This window comes from Myxocyprinus asiaticus, chromosome 31, assembly GCF_019703515.2.
Source record: "Myxocyprinus asiaticus isolate MX2 ecotype Aquarium Trade chromosome 31, UBuf_Myxa_2, whole genome shotgun sequence".
Lineage (NCBI taxonomy): Eukaryota > Metazoa > Chordata > Actinopteri > Cypriniformes > Catostomidae > Myxocyprinus > Myxocyprinus asiaticus.
This window is the reverse complement of record NC_059374.1, coordinates 1,525,096-1,545,893: the sequence shown is the minus strand read 5'-3', so window position 1 is coordinate 1,545,893 and position 20,798 is coordinate 1,525,096. Positions and strand designations below refer to the sequence as shown.

General features: G+C 38.0%; 1 protein-coding gene and 1 pseudogene across 3 annotated transcripts in view; both read left to right on the top strand.

Moving 5' to 3' along the window:
- Nucleotides 1–13,971, top strand: part of LOC127421964 (myeloid leukemia factor 1-like) — a 30,968-nt gene extending 16,997 nt beyond the window's left edge. For all 3 annotated transcript variants that reach the window (XM_051665228.1, XM_051665227.1, XM_051665229.1), the window contains exons 3-7: nt 6,460–6,537; nt 7,634–7,762; nt 12,436–12,595; nt 12,971–13,109; nt 13,367–13,971. In XM_051665228.1, the coding sequence (XP_051521188.1) occupies nt 6,460–6,537; nt 7,634–7,762; nt 12,436–12,595; nt 12,971–13,109; nt 13,367–13,445 (585 nt within the window). In that variant the 3' untranslated portion in view covers nt 13,446–13,971. The remainder of the gene's footprint in view (nt 1–6,459; nt 6,538–7,633; nt 7,763–12,435; nt 12,596–12,970; nt 13,110–13,366) is intronic.
- Nucleotides 1–20,798, top strand: part of LOC127421791 (E3 ubiquitin/ISG15 ligase TRIM25-like) — a 486,145-nt pseudogene that overhangs the window by 459,194 nt on the left and 6,153 nt on the right.

Below are 20,798 nucleotides of genomic sequence, written 5' to 3'. Positions count from 1 at the left end.
CACATCTGTTACACAACACAATATACACCTAATAATGAACAATATACAGTACACACAAAATAAGAAGACTGTATAAAATAAAAATAATATATAATATACAGTATACACAAAATAAGAAGACTGTATACAATAAAAATAATATATAATATACAGTATACACAAAATAAGACTGTATACAATAAAAATAATATACAATACACAGTATACACAAAATAAGAAGACTGTATACAATAGAAATAATATACAATATACAGTATACACAAAATAAGAAGACTGAATACAATAAGAATAATATAAAATATACAGTATACACAAAATAAGAAGACTGTATACAGTAGAAATCAGTGGAAATAAATATGAAGTGTTGTGTTGACATTCAGCTGTTGGTTGATAGTCAGCTGCCAGTTTGTTATTAAGAGAAGTATAAAATGTGTGTCCAGTCTGAGGCTAATAAAGTGCAGTGCTGATATATGTATCGTGATCGATCAAGAGTTCAAAAGTCTGATTGCTTGGGGGAAGAAGCTGTCATGGAGTCGGCTGGTGCGGGTCCTGATGCTGCGATACTGCCCGCCTGATGGTAGCAGTGAGAACAGCCCATGGCTCGGGTGGCTGGAGTCTCTGATGATCCTCTGAGCTTTTTTCACACACCGCCTGGTATATATGTCCTGGAGGGAGGGAAGCTCACCTCCGATGATGTGTCTAGCAGTTTGCACCACACTTTGCAGTGCTTTGTGGTTGTGGGCGGTGCTATTGCCGTACCAGGCAGTGATGCAGCCAGTCAGGATGCTCTCTACAGTGCTGGTGTAGAACCGTGTGAGGATGTGGTGGTTCATTCCAAACTTCCTCAGCTGTCTCAGGAAGAAGAGGCACTGGTGAGCCTTCTTCACAACGGCCTCAGTATGGACGGACCATGTGAATTCCTCAGTGATGTGGACACCCAGGAACTTGAATCTGTCTTCTAACAATGTCATTTTTATCATGAAAATTCCCACCACAGTGTCATTTTTAGCACATCTCAAATTCTGTATTGTGTTCAACCCTTTAAGCTTGGATGGGCGGGCCCGTGATAGAAAAAAAATGCGCACCTGAACGGACAAATACATTTAAAAATTCCGCCAAAATGCCAGTCTTGGTGAGGTATTCATGTAGACACAGAGAGTGATGTCTAAAGTGCACGTAAACAACAGAGAAATAAGCGGATGCCTTGCTGCCGCATTTTGAACCAGCTGTAATCGGGATAATGCAGTTTGGGGGAGACCAATATACAATTGTACGTGACATCAAATAATTACCATATGACAATAGCCTCCTCTCCTACCCAGAGCATTTTAAATTTCTGTCGCAGAGAATTGAGTTGATTGCATAGTACCTATGCAACCATAGTACCATAGTACTACTAGGTTGGGTATCGGTCATAATTTTAGAAAAATGTACAACATAAACTTTGACATATTACTTGAACATGTAACATAAATGTCCTTTTTTATTTCCGGACAAGTAACTTTTTTGCTTGGACAAGTGAATGACCAATTTACTTGTCCGGAGGACAAGCACATGACAATGCTTAATGTCGAGCCCTGTATGTCTTTGACAATTATGTTGGTTTTGCTTTTGTCACGTACTTCTCGAAAAATAAATGGAACATAAAAATATCACATACAATTAGTATGAGGAGGCGATACTCTTTAAAACGAGTCCACACACAAGGTAATCAGATGCATAGATCATTAGATAATCCACATGAAGCACAATGTTACATATGACCACCAGGAGATGGCACCAAGTACATGACACAGACTCAATGATGACTCAAATGACACAGAATGAAACTCATTCTGTGAAATCTCATTACTAAAATCATGTCCGCATGCTATGCAAACCTTTAGTCATTGTTGTGTTTGCATGCGTAATTAGATATTATTTTGTTATTATGTTTTATTTGTTTGGAGAGGCTTTTGGACACTTTGAGACATCGTTCAACACTATGATAAATTATTTTTGTAATGGTATAACTTTTGATTGCTTTGTCTTATCAAAAATTTTCTCAGATACGGTTGACATGATTGGGAGCCACCTTTTTTACACCCAGAGATAAATAATGTAAAATCAGAAAAATAAGAAAAACAGTGACAGAAGCTTCCAGTGTAAAGAGAATACAAAAAAAAAAAATTACATATACAACAGATACATACAACATTTGAAATATACATATAACCATATATATATGCAAACAGTGAAATACGAATAAAAAATAAGACACAATAGATAAATATATAGAGGAAACTGCAGTAGGGCAATAATGTTGTTCAAATATGTTATATACAGATATACAGTTATGTGGCAAGGTGATTTAATGTATTGTGCAGAAGAGGTAGGATATGTCAAATAAATATAAATATGAATGAAACCGCAAGAAAATGAACAATAAATGAACAATAAATTACAAAAAATAACATATACAAAAATTTATAGTGGCAAGAAAAAGTATGTGAACCCTTTGGAATTAGCTGGTTTTCTGCATTAAAGGTGCTGTAAGCGATGTTAGCATTCTGAAGCTTTCACGTGACTGAGCTGTTGAATTAGCCATGCCCCCTCATTCTAAAACCTGCCCTCCAAAGATAATTTTTAGACCAAAACCGAGAAAAAGAGCAGCATTGTTTGTTCCTGTGGCTGTCAAATTCAACAGTGGCACAATAGCTCTCAACTGACAAACATTATGAATCAAAGCCTCAGTGATCCGCTTCAAATACAACACTATGAGAACGAGCAAAATGATTGGTAGGTGAAAAGCGTCAATGTCCATGGTTTGCGGACACATTTTTGTTTGCTGTTTACAAAGTCTACAGCTGTCAAAGAGACTGGTGAGATATCTCAGGACACTTATTTCATTAATATCTTTAAGGGAGTTGGAACATTTTTTGCATACTTTTCCATGAAAAAATCGCTTACAGCACCTTTATTTGTTCATAAAATGTGATCATCTTCATCAAAGTCACAAGTATAGACCAACACAATGTGCTTAAACTAACAACACACAAACAGTTATAATCTTATTATTGTTTTTATCGAACACATCCCATTAAATATTCACAGTGCTGTGGAAAAAAGTAAGTGAACCCTTGGATTAAATACTAGTCGAACCTTCTTTGGCAGCAATAACCGCAACCGAGTGTTTCCAGTAGCTGCGGATTAGACCCGCACAACATTCAGAATTTTAGACCATTCTTCCTTACAGAACTGCTTCAGCTCAGCCATATTCTTAGGACGTCTGGTGTGAATGGCTCTCTTGAGGTCATTCCACAGCATCTCTATTGGGTTAAGATCTGTGCTCTGACTGGGACACTCCAAAAGGTGGATTTACTTTTTTTTAAGCCATTCTGTAGTGGATTTTCTTCAATATTTAGGGTCATAGTCCTGCTGCATCACCCAACTTCTACTGAACTTCAGCTGGCACACAGACACACTGACATTATCCTGTAGGATATCTTGATAAGCTTGGGAATTAATTTTTCCCTCAGTGTTGGCGAGCCCCAAATCATGATGCTCCCTCTACCATACTTCACTGTTGGAATGATGTTTTTTTTTTTTTTACACCATACATAGTGCTGCATGTTCTTCCCAAAAAATTCAATCTTAGTTTCTTCAGTCCGCAACACATTTTTCCAGTAGCGTTGTGGAGTGTCAAGGTGGTCTTTGGAAAAATTCAGGTGTGCAGCAATGCTTTGTTGGAAAGCAGCTGCTTCCTTCGTGGTGTCCTTCCGTGAACACTATGCCTGTTTAATGTTTTCTGTATAGTAGACTCATGAACAGAGATGTTAACCAGTTCCAATGATTCCTTCAAGTCTTTAGCTGTCACTCTAGGGTTTTTTTATATGTCATTGATCATTCTGCGGTGTGTCCTTTGAGTCATCTTGGCTGGACGGCCACTTCTAGTGAGAGTACCCACAGTACTAAATCATCTCCATTTATAGACAGTTTGTCTAACTGTGGACAGATAAATATCTAAGCTCTTCCAGATAACTTTGTAACACTTTTCAGCTTTATGCAAAGCAACAATTCTTCTGAGATCTCTTTTTTTTTCGAGGCATGGTCCACGTCATCAGATGTTTCTTGTGATTAGCAAACTCAAAATGTTTGAGTGCTTTTTACAAGTCAAAGTAGTTCTAACCCACACCTCCAAACTCGTTTCATTTAATTAATTAATAATTTGTGTTATTAGTTCAAACAGATTGTGTTTGTTCATTATTGTAACTTAGATGAAGATCAAACCAGAATTTAAAACACATTTATACATAAATGCAGGTAATTCCAAAGGGTCCACATACTTTTTCTGTAAAAAAGTATACTGTAAATAAAAATAAAAAACAACCTTCATTTTTGGGGCCCCCAGGTGGCTCGGGGGCCCTAAGCGGCCACTTATACCGCTTAAAAACGGCCCTGTTGTAACTTCAACTCAACTTTCAGTCCCGTAGCTATTTTGATTCGTAGCTAAAATTTTTACAGTGTTGCATTTACTTCTTGGTTTGGTTCGCTTTCTACAGAGCTGGATTTTGTTCTGAAATAGTTTTGTGTTCCCTCACAATACATTTACCATGGTTTTACTATAGTAACCATATTTTAACGTTGATATTTGTAGTAAAACCATAGTAATAATTCAGGAAAACGAAAACTATGGTAATAAAAATCATAATTTTGTGGTAATTATGGTTGTAACCACAAGAATGTAACCACCATGGTTAATCTATAGTAAAACCATGAGTACAAGGGCCTGGGTAACTCAGCGAGTATTGATGCTGACTATCACCCCTGGAGTTCGCGAGTTTGAATCCCAGGGCGTGCTGAGTGACTCCAGCCAGGTCTCCTAAGCAACCAAATTGGCCCGGTTGCTAGGGAGGGTAGAGTCACATGGGGTAACCTCCTCACGGTCGCTATAATGTGGTTCGCTCTCGGTGGGGCACGTGGTGAGTTGTGCGTGGATGGCGTGAAGCCACGGTAATGTCTCCGCGGTAATGCGCTCAACAAGCCAAGTGATAAGATGTGCAGATTGATGGTCTCAGACGCGGAGGCAACTGAGATTCGTCCTCCGCCACCCAGATTGAGGCAAGTCACTACTCCACCACGAGGACCTAGAGTGCAATGGGAATTGGGTATTCCAAACTGGGGAGAAAGAGGGGAGAAAAAAAAAACATGGTTACTATATGGATACAGTATACTGTATTAAAACAATGTTTTTCACCAAAAAACATGGTTACTTAACTTACTATTCATAGTTACTACAATATTACTATAGTAAAACTATAGCTTCCACCCCCAAAAAATTAAATAAAACATGTTTAGCCTACAACAGTCATGGTTACTACAAAAAAAGTTAAACTATGGTATTTGTTTAGTAAAAGTTTAATAACCACAACATTTTTATTTTTATTACCATAGTTTTCGTTTTTCTGTATTATTACTATGGGTTCACTACGAATATCAAGGTTTAAATATGGCTAATGGAGTAAAACCTTAATTTACATGTCAGAGACTAGATCTTCTAGTGCTTCAATAGCATGAACAGTAAAAAAAACATGCATCCTAACAGTGATGCTGTGATGTTTACTATATGAGGCACTATGAATTCATATGTTGAGAACAGGACATTAGAGTGACCTTAAAGTCAGTGTGAAACAGATTTCGAACCCCATTTTACTTACCTATTCCAGAGTGAAAAGAATATTCACTGAGAACATAAACCGGGTAATTGGGCAAATTAGGTTTTAGACTTATGTCAGTCTTTCTGACTGTTTAAACACATTTTAATAAAAGCCTTTTAGTTGTATCTAAAAATAAATGCAGGAACAAAAATAGATCGGCCTGAGGACATTTTCAGAACTAGCTCGTTGGGAGCATTTGTTTCTGAACCTCATTCTGTTCTCATTCATTCTGTACCATGCTGCAACGTTTAGAATAAACCGTGAAATAAACAATATTCTGAAATTTTTACAGGTTGACAAATTTTCACAGGTATATAATTTTAACCGGTATATCGATGTATAAGCTAAATTCCGGAACAGCGCACAAACATTCGGACCAATAAGGGGACAGTTTTCTCACGTGACTTCTATTTACACAGTTTTAGTTTTTTCTGAAAAAGTTTTGCGTTCCCTTGCAATAAATTAACCATGGTTAATAGTTGGTCTTTGTGGGTGCTATGCAGTGATATACTGGTAAACAGGTGTTTCATGGTATAGCTGTTAATATATAGTGTGTTTTAACACAACAGGAATAATGTATTGACCAGTGAGCATAACTGCAACTATCTGTTTTATCATTTGAAAGATTTGTGGGCTGATTTACTTGTCCAGTTCTTAATTTCCTTTGAATGGATATATTTGAATCTGAGTTGATTCCAGATGATACCTCATGTCTACCTGTATATAATGGTTTATTTTCTGTGTATGTGATAAATATCTACAGGAACTGGATTTCTTCAGCAATCCTTTCTCTATGATGGACAACATGAGGAACAGAATGAAAGAGATGAACAGGAATGTTGTAAGTCTGATTTAAAAACCTGTTTTAAATAGCCAAGTTTACATGCAAATCAATAAAGCAACAATGCATCTCATTATGTCAGTATGTAAACAAACATGCATTTTGAATAAACTGACAGAATGCGATAAAGGCGTGCAAAAAAGAAACTCAGGGTAACGGGCAAAACTTTTTTATTAAAGTAATATTCGGGGGTTCAATACAAGTTCATCTCAATCGACAGCATTTGTGTCATAATGTTGATTACCACAGAAAATTATTTTCGACTAAAAAAAGCAAAAATCTGTCACAGTGAGACACTTAAAATAAACCCCTTCAGGGTGATACAAGAGTCCTCTGCTACACATCGGGGTCCTGCTCACCCTGTCAGGATTTATTGTGTGATAACAACTGACTGTACATTATCCCTTACATACTAACTTTTTCTGTGTAAAGTTATGCCCAATTTTAAAACTTCGTTGCCATGATGATATAATGCTGTGAACTCTAAAATGACAATTTAAAAACTTTACAGCTAAAATAATACACAATTTTAATAGAAGAATTAATGGAAGTGCTTTTATAAAATTATAAGCTTCACATTTTTGCCTTTAAACCCTCCAAAAATTGACCCTGGTTCACTTCCATTGCAAGTGTCTCACTGAAACACAGATTTGTGCTTTTTTTAAGAAAAGGAGGGACGAGTCGAAATTACATTTGTGGTAATCAACATTATGCCAGAAAAGCTGTCAATGGAGTTTAACTTGTATTGAACCTGGAATATTCCTTTAATGATTGTCCTGTGTGACCTTTCAGTCATTGTTGGAATATAACCAGGTTCACTCTACAAAATATTTTAGCCTATTTTAAACATTTATGCATTTTAATTTCATACCACAATTCCATCCAATTGAAAAGAGTAATCTTCAGCAAAATTTTATTAATACATATTTTTCATTTAATTTTGTTAAGGATTACATTATGAAATCGAAATGCGTAAATCTTTTATTTTGAGTGTAGATAGTGCATAAACACACACAGTTCCTCTGCTGTTCAACACTGATAGAGAGAAAATCATTCTTCATTATGTTAAAAGTTTACTCTATAATGTTTGATTTAGGAGAATATGGCGTCAGACTCCAACAGCCACTCGTTTTCCTCTTCTTCTGTCATGACGTACTCGAAAGTCGGAGATGAGCCGGCAAAAGTTTTCCAGGCATCTTCACAAACCCGCAGTGCACCTGGAGGAGTAAGTAATACTGAGTGAATGAAAACATGTCCAAAAGAAAGAAAATAGTATATTTTGGAATGAAGAAAAACGTTCAGACCATTTTTTTGCATTGTGTCCTTATTTTCATGACAGTTCTACACATTTCACCCCAAACTCTCATTACAGTAATGCAAAAAAAATTTTAAAAAAAATCTTATTTTCATTATTGCAATGTGTCCGGATGTTTTACTTTTGAGATTTTTTGTAATTCTCATTGGTGGTTGTCATTAGATTGTCACTTTAACTATATTACAGTAAAGAAAAATAATATAAAGAGTTTTGTGTAATTAAAGCAGAAATAAAAGACAGTTAAACAAATGCTATCATGATGTATAAATACTGTACAATTTAAATAAATATTTTTGCATTACAAAAATGAGAATTTGGGCTGAAAATGTGTTTAATTGTCATGTAAATAATGTCAAAAGCAAAAAAGGCTTCATATTCTTAATGTGAATATCATTCAGAGATGATATTCTTCTCACCACAATTTTACAGAGCGGTTATCTGAGTTACCATAGACTTTGTCAGTTCATACCAGTCTGGCCATTCTCTGTTGACCTCTCTCATCAACAAGGTGTTTCCATCCACAGAACTGCTGCTCACTGTGAAAATCCCAGGAGATCAGCAGTTACAGAAATACTCAAACCAGCCCATCTGGCACCAACAGTCATCCATGAGATTATCTAATCAGCCAATCGTGTGGCAGCAGTGCAGTGCATAAAATCATGCAGATATGGGTCAGGAGCTTCAGTTAATGTTCACATCAACCATCAGAATGGGGAAAAAATGTGATCTCAGTGATTTGGAGCATGGCATGATTGTTGGTGCCAGATGGGCTGGTTTGAGTATTTCTGTAACTGCTGATCTCCTGGGATTTTCACACACAACAGTCTCTAGAATTTACTCAGAATGGTGCCAAAAACAAAAAACATCCATTGAGTGGCAGTTCTGTGGTTGGAAACACCTCTTTGATGAGAGAGGTCAACAGAGAATGGGTTAGCCCATATCCGTACACAGAGAAAATAAATTCCGGCTACTGTAGCGCGTGTATGGTGTGGGAGTAACTGAAGCTGAAAGTTTGTTGTCACAACGAACGATAAAAATTGACCATGGATCATTAAAAACGCAAACCTCCGGGGAATCACCGGTTGTCAAAACAAAGAAACCCCGAACAGAGCAGAGTCTACAAGCAAAAAGGGAAAGTGACAGAGTCACTTAATAAATAAAACCCGAATCAACACTGGCTTGACTTTTCAGAGGTGGCTACAACTCTGAAAGGATTTAAAAGTGACTAGAGATGGCTTTTTTCTTACTCAACAGGTAAAATATTTTATTAATATGGTTTCTGTATAGTCGTGTAATCACACATAAATGTGTAGTGAAATACAATAATTATACTGTAATCGGTGAAGAACTTTTCACTTGCTAGCACACATGTGTATTTTACCATGGTCTATTTGGCCAGAATATCCTGCAGTTATAAAAATAACATTACAGAATTTGACCTTATCAGACTAGCAATCGTTATGTCTAATGTTATCGAACATTGCCTAACTTTTGTAGCGTCATTTATTTCAAAACATCAATGTTTCCAATAAGTCAAAATAACAGCATAAGATATGGCACTTACCTGCTCAGATGACATGTTTTCGGATATCCATCTTCTCCTTTCTTTCATTATTTATTTGTCCATTCGCTCTGATAAGATGTCCTGTATCCATGTGTACACCGGTGCCTCAAATCACATTCATCCGCACAGAGGAGCAGAGCCGAAGCACAACAAAAACAATGTTCTCCCGCAAGATGCATGCAGTTTTATGTTTTAACCGCTTGAGGACCACAAGTACATAGTGTAGCTTTAAATGTATTTGGCTAAGGTGTATTTAAACTTCTGACTTCAACTGTATATACATTGATGTGCAAAAACATTATGACCACCTGTCTAATATGCTGTTGGACCTCTGCGTGCCGCCTAAACAGCACCAACCTGCCGACGCATGGAATCTACAAGAACCCTGAAGTTGTTCTGTGGTATCTGGCACCAAGACATTAGCAGCAGATCCTTCAAGTCCTGTATGTTGCGAGGTGGAGCCGCCATGGATCGGACTTGTTGGTCTAACACTTCCCACAGGTGCTCAATCAGATTGAGGCCAGGGAAACACCTTGAACTCTTCATCATGTTCCTCAAACCATTCCCAAACAATGTGTGCAGTGTGGCAGGGCGCATTATCCTGCTGAAAGAGGCCACTGCCATCAGGGAAAACCACTGCCATGGAGGGGTGTACCTGGTCTGCAACGATGTTTAGGTAGGTGGCACGTGTCAAATTGATGTTCACATGAATGGCCGGACCCAGGGTTTCCCAGCAGAACATTGCCCAGAGCATCACACTCCCTCCACCAGTGCGTCCTTGTACCATCACTTCCCCAGGTAAATGGCACACTCGTACACGGCCGTCCACGTGATGTAAAAGAAACGGAACTCATCAGACCAGGCGACCTTCTTCCGCTGCTCCAAGGTCCAATTCTGAGGTTTGTGTGCCCATTGTAGGCACTTTCGACGGTGGACAGGGGTCATCATGGGCACTCTGACAGGCCTGCAGCTATGCAGCCCCATACGTAGCAGTGTGTGATGCATTGTTTGTGGTTTGTATCTCCTCGGACCACTGTCGGTAGGTACTCCCCACTGCTGACCGGGAGCACCCCACAAGCCTTGCCATTTCAGAGATGCTCTGATCCAGTCGTCTGGCAATAACAATTTGGCCCTTTTCAAAGTCGTAGGTATTCACTCCTGCTCATTTCTCCTGCATTCAACATGTTGACTACGAGAACTGACTATTCACTTACCATCTAATCTACACAGACCTTGACATATGGCCTTGTTAGGAGATGATCAGTGTTATTCGCTTCACCTGGGAGTGATCATTATTTTTTGGCTCATCAGTGTATATATACATATATATATATATATATATGTATACAGGTGCATCTCAATAAATTAGAATGTCATGGAAAAGTTCATTTATTTCAGTAATTCAACTCAAATTGTGAAACTTGTGTATTAAATAAATTCAATGCACACAGACTGAAGTAGTTTAAGTCTTTGGTTCTTTTAATTGTGATGATTTTGGCTCACATTTAACAAAAACCCACCAATTCACTATCTCAACAAATTAGAATATGGTGACGTGCCAATCAGCTAATCAACTCAAAACACCTGCAAAGGTTTCTTGAGCCTTCAAAATGGTCTGTCAGTTTGGTTCACAAGGCTACACAATCATGGGGAAGACTGCTGATCTGACAGTTGTCCAGAAGACAATCATTGACACCCTTCACAAGGAGGGTAAGCCACAAACATTCATTGCCAAAGAAGCTGGCTGTTCACAGAGTGCTGTATCCAAGCATGTTAACAGAAAGTTGAGTGGAAGGAAAAAGTGTGGAAGAAAAAGATGCACAACCAACCAAATGAACCGCAGCCTTATGAGGATTGTCAAGCAAAATCGATTCAAGAATTTGGGTGAACTTCACAAGGAATGGACTGAGGCTGGGGTCAAGGCATCAAGAGCCACCACACACAGATGTGTCAAGGAATTTGGCTACAGTTGTCGTATTCCTCTTGTTAAGCCACTCCTGAACCACAGACAACATCAGAGGCGTCTTACCTGGGCTAAGGAGAAGAAGAACTGGACTGTTGCCCAGTGGTCCAAAGTCCTCTTTTCAGATGAGAGCAAGTTTTGTATTTCATTTGGAAACCAAGGTCCTAGAGTCTGGAGGAAGGGTGGAGAAGCTCATAGCCCAAGTTGCTTGAAGTCCAGTGTTAAGTTTCCACAGTCTGTGATGATTTGGGGTGCAATGTCATCTGCTGGTGTTGGTCCATTGTGTTTTTTGAAAATCAAAGTCACTTCACCCGTTTACCAAGAAATTTTGTAGCACTTCATGCTTCCTTCTGCTGACCAGCTTTTTAAAGATGCTGATTTCATTTTCCAGCAGGATTTGGCACCTGCCCACACTGCCAAAAGCACCAAAGGTTGGTTAAATGACCATGGTTTTGGTGTGCTTGACTGGCCAGCAAACTCACCAGACCTGAACCCCATAGAGAATCTATGGGGTATTGTCAAGAGGAAAATGAGAAACAAGAGACCAAAAAATGCAGATGAGCTGAAGGCCACTGTCAAAGAAACCTGGGCTTCCATACCACCTCAGCAGTGCCACAAACTGATCACCTCCATGCCACGCCGAACTGAGGCAGTAATTAAAGCAAAAGGAGCCCCTACCAAGTATTGAGTACATATAAAGTAAATGAACATACTTTCCAGAAGGCCAACAATTCACTAAAAATATTTTTTTATTGATCTTATGATGTATTCTAATTTGTTGAGATAGTGAATTGGTGGGTTTTTGTTAAATGTCAGCCAAAATCATCACAATTAAAAGAACCAAAGACTTAAACTACTTCAGTCTGTGTGCATTGAATTTATTTAATACACAAGTTTCACAATTTGAGTTGAATTACTGAAATAAATGAACTTTTCCACGACATTCTAATTTATTGAGATGCACCTGTATATGTTTCATGAGATTCACCCAACTCCTTCATTTAACTAATAATGGTTAATTTATCCTGCTAACCATGTATGATGTATGTGTGTTAGATAAAGGAAATGAGGAAGTCTCTGCAGGACTCTGAGAGTGGACTACAGAAGATGTCCATCGCTCATCACATTCAGGACAGAGGACACGTGATAGAAAGGAAGGAGAACAGAAAGACTGGAGAGAAAGTACTCAACCAGGACTTCCAGAACATGGATGAAAGTGAGTCTGTTCAACTGCGGTTACTAGAACAAGTTTATTAAAAAAAACATTTAAGGTTTAGCAGTAAAAATATCCATAAAAATTGATGAAATGGATCAGGAATTGAACAGTTCTGGCTCTGGGTCTGAATCCTCACTATATTGGGTGAATTCATGTCAGTTTGGCAATGTTTTTGACATGCTGTTGAATACACTTTTTCACCGTTCCTCACACAATCTTATGACATGTTATATACACAGAAAAACTATTAAACGAGAGCACAGACAGACAGAGTGCATTCTGTGTGAATGGCCCTTGAGTCTTCTCAATTCTGTTAAATTAAACAATTTTCATCATGATGATTTATGCCGTTGACTCTATGTTTTGTCATGTCAGCGGAGGCACAGTCATTCGATGAGGAGTGGCAGAGGGAACTGTCCAGATTCCAGGTTTCTTCTCCCATGTGTCATCTGGAAGCCCCGAAACATCGAGCTGTGCACCGAGCAGCCATCAACGCACCACCACAGACACACAGGTCACCTACACATAACACAGTGTGTCAACACTGAAACAGTTGAGCCCTAAGTATGGGAGATCGGAGGGTTACTAATATCACAGTACTGTAGGGGACGCCCCAGTGAGGTGTTTTTCTGCAGTTAATGCACTATAAATAACCAACTGATACATGCATAACCATATTGTGTGGGTGAAAATGCTGAGAAATGTCGATTTTCTGAAATGTTTAATTGCTTCAGTGTGTTTATTATTATTTCTGCGGTTTTATGTTCACAGAGACGCTAAAGCAACTGCAGGAAAAAACACACATTTCAATGAAGTCAACGTCAAAGGCTCTGGTGTGAAGAAACAATGAAAACACATTCACAATAAAACATGTTTGATGCTCACTAGATCATACAGTACATGTGTCTCTGTAGTTTTTAGTGTGACTTCTCTTTCTCAGTAAAATTATTTTGATGAACATAATAATAAAGTTATTTTCTCTGGTAGGCATTTCACTATGAATGTGATTATGAAGTTCTCTTTTTCTCAGTTCTTTCTCAGTCTGTCTTTTCATTTCCTACACATATATTAGGATGAAATAAAGCAACACAGATGTTTACTGTTCTCTAATGCACTTATTGATATTGTAAATGTGTTATTATACAGTAATCACCACAACCTCTCGGGAAACCTTCCTTTGCTGTATACATTTGTAAAAATGACAAGAAAATAGACTTTTATATAAATGTTTCTCATAGTTTTGTCTTTGTTGCTTGTGTGATACTGTTATCAAGCCACTCTTTACAGGAGGTTATCTTTTTTTTAAACTAATTGGTATGTTTTTTTTTCCCCCAACCTTAAACCACAATCACAAATAATAAATGAACTAAAATCAATATCAGTAGTGTTGATTCAGCAAGAAAAATAAATATATGAAATGACTTTATGTGACGTGCATATGGATGAATCTCACGAAAACATGTCCAGGTTATGGTTAGGGTTAGGTTCACCCCAAAATCAAAAGAGAAATAAGAAATGATGCTTTATTTTAAGAAAATGGAGACTATTGTTTAGATAATTAAAAGTGTTTGTATTGGAGTATTATTTTCATAACAATGAAAATTATTAATAATTACATTCTCTACGATTTAACGGCCCTACATCCATATCCTGAACCACATTTTCCATGTGTATAAAAGGAATGTGTCCCATTTAACAAGGACACACAAAATAATGTAAATCCATATTTCTATTCTTCCAATCCATTGCATACAGTCCATTTACACAACAAACTTCTTATGAATGTGCTGTCTTTGTTTATATCGCTGGTGCTTGACAGGGAATAGACTGTATAATAGGACAGAGACAGTGCCGGAGAAGAACTCCCATTGACAAAATGAACGCCTTTATGTGCGATTTCACCATAACCCACTATTCTGAGATGCGGGTTGGTGCTGTTTTGGCAGCACAAGGGGGGCCTACACAATGTTAGGCAGGTGGTTTTAATGTTGTGACTGATTGGTGTATATATTATTTGTCTTTAGACCCCCAGTGAGCAAGCTGAAGGTGACTGTGGCAAGGAACACAAAACTCCATAAGCGGTTGGTTAATGGAGAAAAATAACCTGGGGAAACCAGACTCACTGTGGGGGCCAGTTCACCTCTGACTTAACAACATGAAGATAATGCCAATATTAGTTATTTATGTGTGGGACAAGTCATGGGTTAAATTAGTAAACTAAGTAAATGTTAGGGGCCAATGTTTAAACAAAATAATTTAGTATGAACTGTAAGATTAATGACAACATTTTTGAAGTCCATCCTGAATTAATTGCAGAAGTACACATAGATGCATTGTCCTTTGTTATTTGGCTGATGAAGGCTTTAGTTGACAATTCATTTATAGTCTATGTATTCCATTTTAAGAGAGCATAGTCCATACTTTGACCAAGATGATCCAGGCAGAGGTCAGTGAGGTGCATCGCAGTCCAGCTGGAAGTTTGTGGCAGTTAATGTCGGTGATGTCCATCCTAAATCCAAGGTTCAGGCAGTGGCCAGTGAAGTACCACATGTCTTACAGTTGGAGTTGGCATCAGTTCATCCTCTGTGAAGTCCATTGTAGTAGACTGAGGTGATATCTGGCTGGCACAGGCTGCAGTTAGTTGTCATTACTCAGCAACACATAGCGGTGGGAGTCGGACATCAGGTAGGACCGGAGCTGGATCTGGCAGTCTATGGTAATATGTATTCCGAGGTTAAGACAGGGAAACAAACAGAATAATATTAGCATAGATGCCATTCACTTTAATGGTGTCACTGGCCCAAAAGTAGCCATATATATATATATATATATATATATATATATATATATATATATATATATATATATATATATATATATATACAGGTGCATCTCAATAAATTAGAATGTCATGGAAAAGTTCATTTATTTCAGTAATTCAACTCAAATTGTGAAACTCGTGTATTAAATAAATTCAATGCACACAGACTGAAGTAGTTTACGTCTTTGGTTCTTTTAATTGTGATGATTTTGGCTCACATTTAACAAAAACCCACCAATTCACTATCTCAACAAATTAGAATACATCATAAGACCAATAAAAAAAACATTTTTAGTGAATTGTTGGCCTTCTGGAAAGTATGTTCATTTACTGTATATGTACTTAGTACTTGGTAGGGGCTCCTTTTGCTTTAATTACTGCCTCAATTCGGCGTGGCATGGAGGTGATCAGTTTGTGGCACTGCTGAGGTGGTATGGAAGCCCAGGTTTCTTTGACAGTGGCCTTCAGCTCATCTGCATTTTTTGGTCTCTTGTTTCTCATTTTCCTCTTGACAATACCCCATAGATTCTCTATGGGGTTCAGGTCTGGTGAGTTTGCTGGCCAGTCAAGCACACCAACACCATGGTCATTTAACCAACTTTTGGTGCTTTTGGCAGTGTGGGCAGGTGCCAAATCCTGCTGGAAAATGAAATCAGCATCTTTAAAAAGCTGGTCAGCAGAAGGAAGCATGAAGTGCTACAAAATTTCTTGGTAAACGGGTGAAGTGACTTTGATTTTCAAAAAACACAATGGACCAACACCAGCAGATGACATTGCACCCCAAATCATCACAGACTGTGGAAACTTAACACTGGACTTCAAGCAACTTGGGCTATGAGCTTCTCCACCCTTCCTCCAGACTCTAGGACCTTGGTTTCCAAATGAAATACAAAACTTGCTCTCATCTGAAAAGAGGTCTTTGGACCACTGGGCAACAGTCCAGTTCTTCTTCTCCTTAGCCCAGGTAAGACGCCTCTGACGTTGTCTGTGGTTCAGGAGTGGCTTAACAAGAGGAATACGACAACTGTAGCCAAATTCCTTGACACATCTGTGTGTGGTGGCTCTTGATGCCTTGACCCCAGCCTCAGTCCATTCCTTGTGAAGTTCACCCAAATTCTTGAATCGATTTTGCTTGACAATCATAAGGCTGCGGTTCTCTCGGTTGGTTGTGCATCTTTTTCTTCCACACTTTTTCCTTCCACTCAACTTTCTGTTAACATGCTTGGATACAGCACTCTGTGAACAGCCAGCTTCTTTGGCAATGAATGTTTGTGGCTTACCCTCCTTGTGAAGGGTGTCAATGATTGTCTTCTGGACAACTGTCAGATCAGCAGTCTTCCCCATGATTGTGTAGCCTTGTGAACCAAACTGACAGACCATTTTGAAGGCTCAAGAAACCTTTGCAGGTGTTTTGAGTTGATTAGCTGATTGGCACGTCACCATATTCTAATTTGTTGAGATAGTGAATTGGTGGGTTTTTGTTAAATGTGAGCCAAAATCATCACAATTAAAAGAACCAAAGACGTAAACTACTTCAGTCTGTGTGCATTGAATTTATTTAATACACAAGTTTCACAATTTGAGTGGAATTACTGAAATAAATGAACTTTTCCATGACATTCTAATTTATTGAGATGCACCTGTATATAGTAAAAAAACATGAGAAGGATATAGCTGCAGGCAGTGCACCAAAAAGGGACGGGACCTCCAAACTGCCATTAAAGATATAGTGAGCCCCTTACCTAACCATGAGTGGAAGTGACTCCACCTTTCGGAATAACTACGACCCCTTCTGCAGTAATCCCGACCTCTTTTGGAGATTCTGCCAGCATTTTTAAAGGATGTCAACATAAAAACATGTTTTTTTCCAACACTGGGTGTAGTTCCAGCATCTACCAGCAGGTGCTAAAATCCTGCTCCACATAACTTTAATCCTGCTCCACATAACTTTAATCTTGCTCCACATAACTTTAATCTTGCTCCACATAACCTTTTATTAAACATAAATCTGATTGGCAGTTGTTTTGTTTGTAACTATTAGAGTGTTACATAAAAAGAAGACACAAACAACATTAAATAAATACATTTTGATTTGTACATAATAAATGTTCTGTGAAAATTGCAATACAACAATAATGATTTTGTATTATTCAGTTTTAAGGTTTAACTGCAGTTTGTTTGATGAACAGAGTCACTTGGAGGAGACACAGAAAAAATAAAAACAGAGAATCCAGGAGAGTGAGAAAAAGATTGAGGAGTTGAGAAGAGCTGTGGAGTCTCACAAGGTGAGTTTTGAGAAGAGGAAAAGAGAAGTTTCAGACTCAGTTGGGTCACAGGCTGTGTGAGGTGTTAGTAAGAGCTGATTGTAATGTGTGTGTAACAGCGTTCTGCACAGACAGCAGTGGAGGACAGTGAGAGGATCTTTACTGAATTGATGCGCTTCATTGAGAGAAGACGCTCTGGGGTGACACAGCTGATCAGAGATCAGGAAAAAGCTGCAGTGAGTCGAGCTGAAGGACTCTTGGAGCTACTGGAGCAGGAGATTACTGATCTGAGGAGGAGAGACGCTGAGCTGGAGCAGCTTTCACACACACATGATCACATCCAGTTCCTGCAGGTAACACATCTCATCATTACTATTCATCACACTGAAGCCTCATGAGAACATCATACAATCATTGCAAATACAGAACAGATACAGTCAGTGTTTGATAAGATCATTTTAATTTAATCATGACAGTATAAATGTAACTGTAGTGGAGGTGATGAAGGTTTTCTGTTGTTTTTCTGTATCAGTCTTTCTCTGCACCTCCTGGATCTCCAGTCTTACCCAACATCACTGTCAGTTCTCTTCTGTCTTTTGATGAAGTGATAAAATCTGTCTCTCAACTGAAACAACAACTGGAGGATTTCTGTAGAGAACACATGGAAAAGATATCTGACAGAGGTAACAGATATTCATTTACTTTCAGAGATCAATTTTACATAATGTAAATAAATGAAAATGTACATGAATTATGTCTGTTTATTCTCATAGTCACAGACATTGAAATTGTTCCTCTGACCTTATTAAAACCAATTTGACAGATATTACTGAAGCTTTAATCTTCTATGATCGTATCACAAAGGCATGAACTTTTCAGAAATGTGATTCTATATAAAATAATGGCCACTGAAATGTGAATATTTTGTAGAAAAATGCCATGAGACTAAAGCAAATAACATACAAGAGTTTACTGCTACTGTGTTTCTACCATGTTTTCCCACATTCAACATGTTTCTACACCTGTGTCTCTCAAACAAATATAACAACATTTATCATGGAGAATATTTGAATTATGTAATCCTAATTCTGTTTATAATCCATCCTCATAAAAATTGGGAAAAGTCATGAAGTATCAACCTGATTCTTCAATGTTAAATATATTTTACACACAAGTAAACAGCCTTTGTGACTCTGAGACCCTAAAACATCACAAGGATTAAAAAACAGTGCACAGAATTTATGAATTACAAACATCTGCCAATAAATTTCTCATTTAACATTTTTAAATTTGCTTCAGAGCCTTCACAATACTGTACAATCCATCAGTAACATAAACATTTTAATGGATTCATTAAACCTGTAACCTAAAAACAATAGCATTGTGAATAAATGAATGAATGTCCTGTAAATGAAGCGCTGGAGGCTCTCGTTCTTATCAAATGCACTGAAGAGGGTGTGTGAGTGCATGTAAGAACACCCGACAGACCAGAAAGAGACCCGATACTCAGGCATGTTTGTATACACTTAAAGCTACACTATGTAATTTTTTTTTTTAAATAACAAAATGTTATTAATAAGAGAGTGCAACAAAAACCCATCTGTAAAAAGGGAAAGTGACAGAGTCCGTATTAAAACCCGAATCAATATCGGCTTGACTTTTCAGAGGTGGCGACAACTCTGAAAGGATTTAAAAGTGACCTAGAGATGGCATTTTTCTTACTTAACAGGTAAGATATTTTATTAATATGGTTTCTGTATAGTTGTGTAATCACACATAAATGTGTAGTGAAATACAATAATTATACTGTAATCAGTGAAGACGTTTCACTTGCTAGCACACGTGTGTATTTTTCTTTATAACGGCAATAATTTATATAAATAAATCCTTTAGTTCTAGGCTTGCCAAGGACATGTGAGTCTTTAAATGATGTTGACCACTGGTTGGTAACAATGACGATCTATAAATTAGTTACTATCTTGGTCTAATTGGCCAGAATATCCTGCAGTTATAAAAACTTTACAACGTCTGACCTTATCAGACTAGCAATCATTGTGTCTAATGTTAACAAATGTTGCCTAACTTTTGAAACGTCATTTATTTCAAAACAACGTTTCCAATAAGTCAAAACAACAGCATAAGATATGGCAATTGCCTGCTCAGATTACATGTTTTCGGATATCCGTCTTTGCCTTTCTTTCATTATTTATTTGTCCATTCACTCTGATAAGATGTCCTGTATCCGTGTGTACACCGGTGCCTCGAACCACATTCATCCGCGCAGAGGAGCAGAGCCGAAGCACAACAAAAACAATGTTCTTCTGCAAGATGCATGCAGTTTTATTTTTTAATCACTAGAGGGCCAAAAGTTACATAGTGTAGCTTTAAACATGCCAGTGTGTGTGTGTGTGTTTTAATTCAGTAGGCCGTGAAATGTGTTAATTAACAGAACTACCTGATAGTTGTTATTGAGCTGGACAAGTCTGGTTCATCATAAAACTCCAGTAATATTTATTTTAAAAGGAGAATATAGCTCGAGCAAGCATGCGGTGGACACACACACACACACGCACGCACACACAGCCTCTACACATGCATACCTCTTGCTTGGAAAGTAATAGTGCCATCTAGTAACTCAAGTGAATACTACACACTCCACCTACTCTTGAATCTGAACTATTAAAGGGGTCATGACATGCCTTCTTTATTATTTTAACATGTCCCTTGAGTTCACTTATAATATCAGTTTTTTTTATACAAAAAACAGTAATATACTCGTAAAACATGATAATTTTCAATCCTCATTCTGACGCTCTCTCAGAAACGCTCAGTTTTGGTGCTGCTGATTCTCCTTTAAGACTTGACAGTAAACACCCACTGTTCTGACTGGCTCTCTGCTCTTGACTGACCTGCTCTGCCCTACTGGGCAGGTCTACCGAAGTGATTTAAGGTAAAGTAGGCACTGATGTGTTGTTGTGGAGGTGGTCAGATGCAAATGTCTACCAGATTGTGACACTACAATGTGAAAGAAGTAGAGAATGAGACGTTTTGGCAGCTTGGTATCAACAAATGCTGATTTTGCAGTGAGGAGGATCCTACTGTCCACCCTCTCAACTCT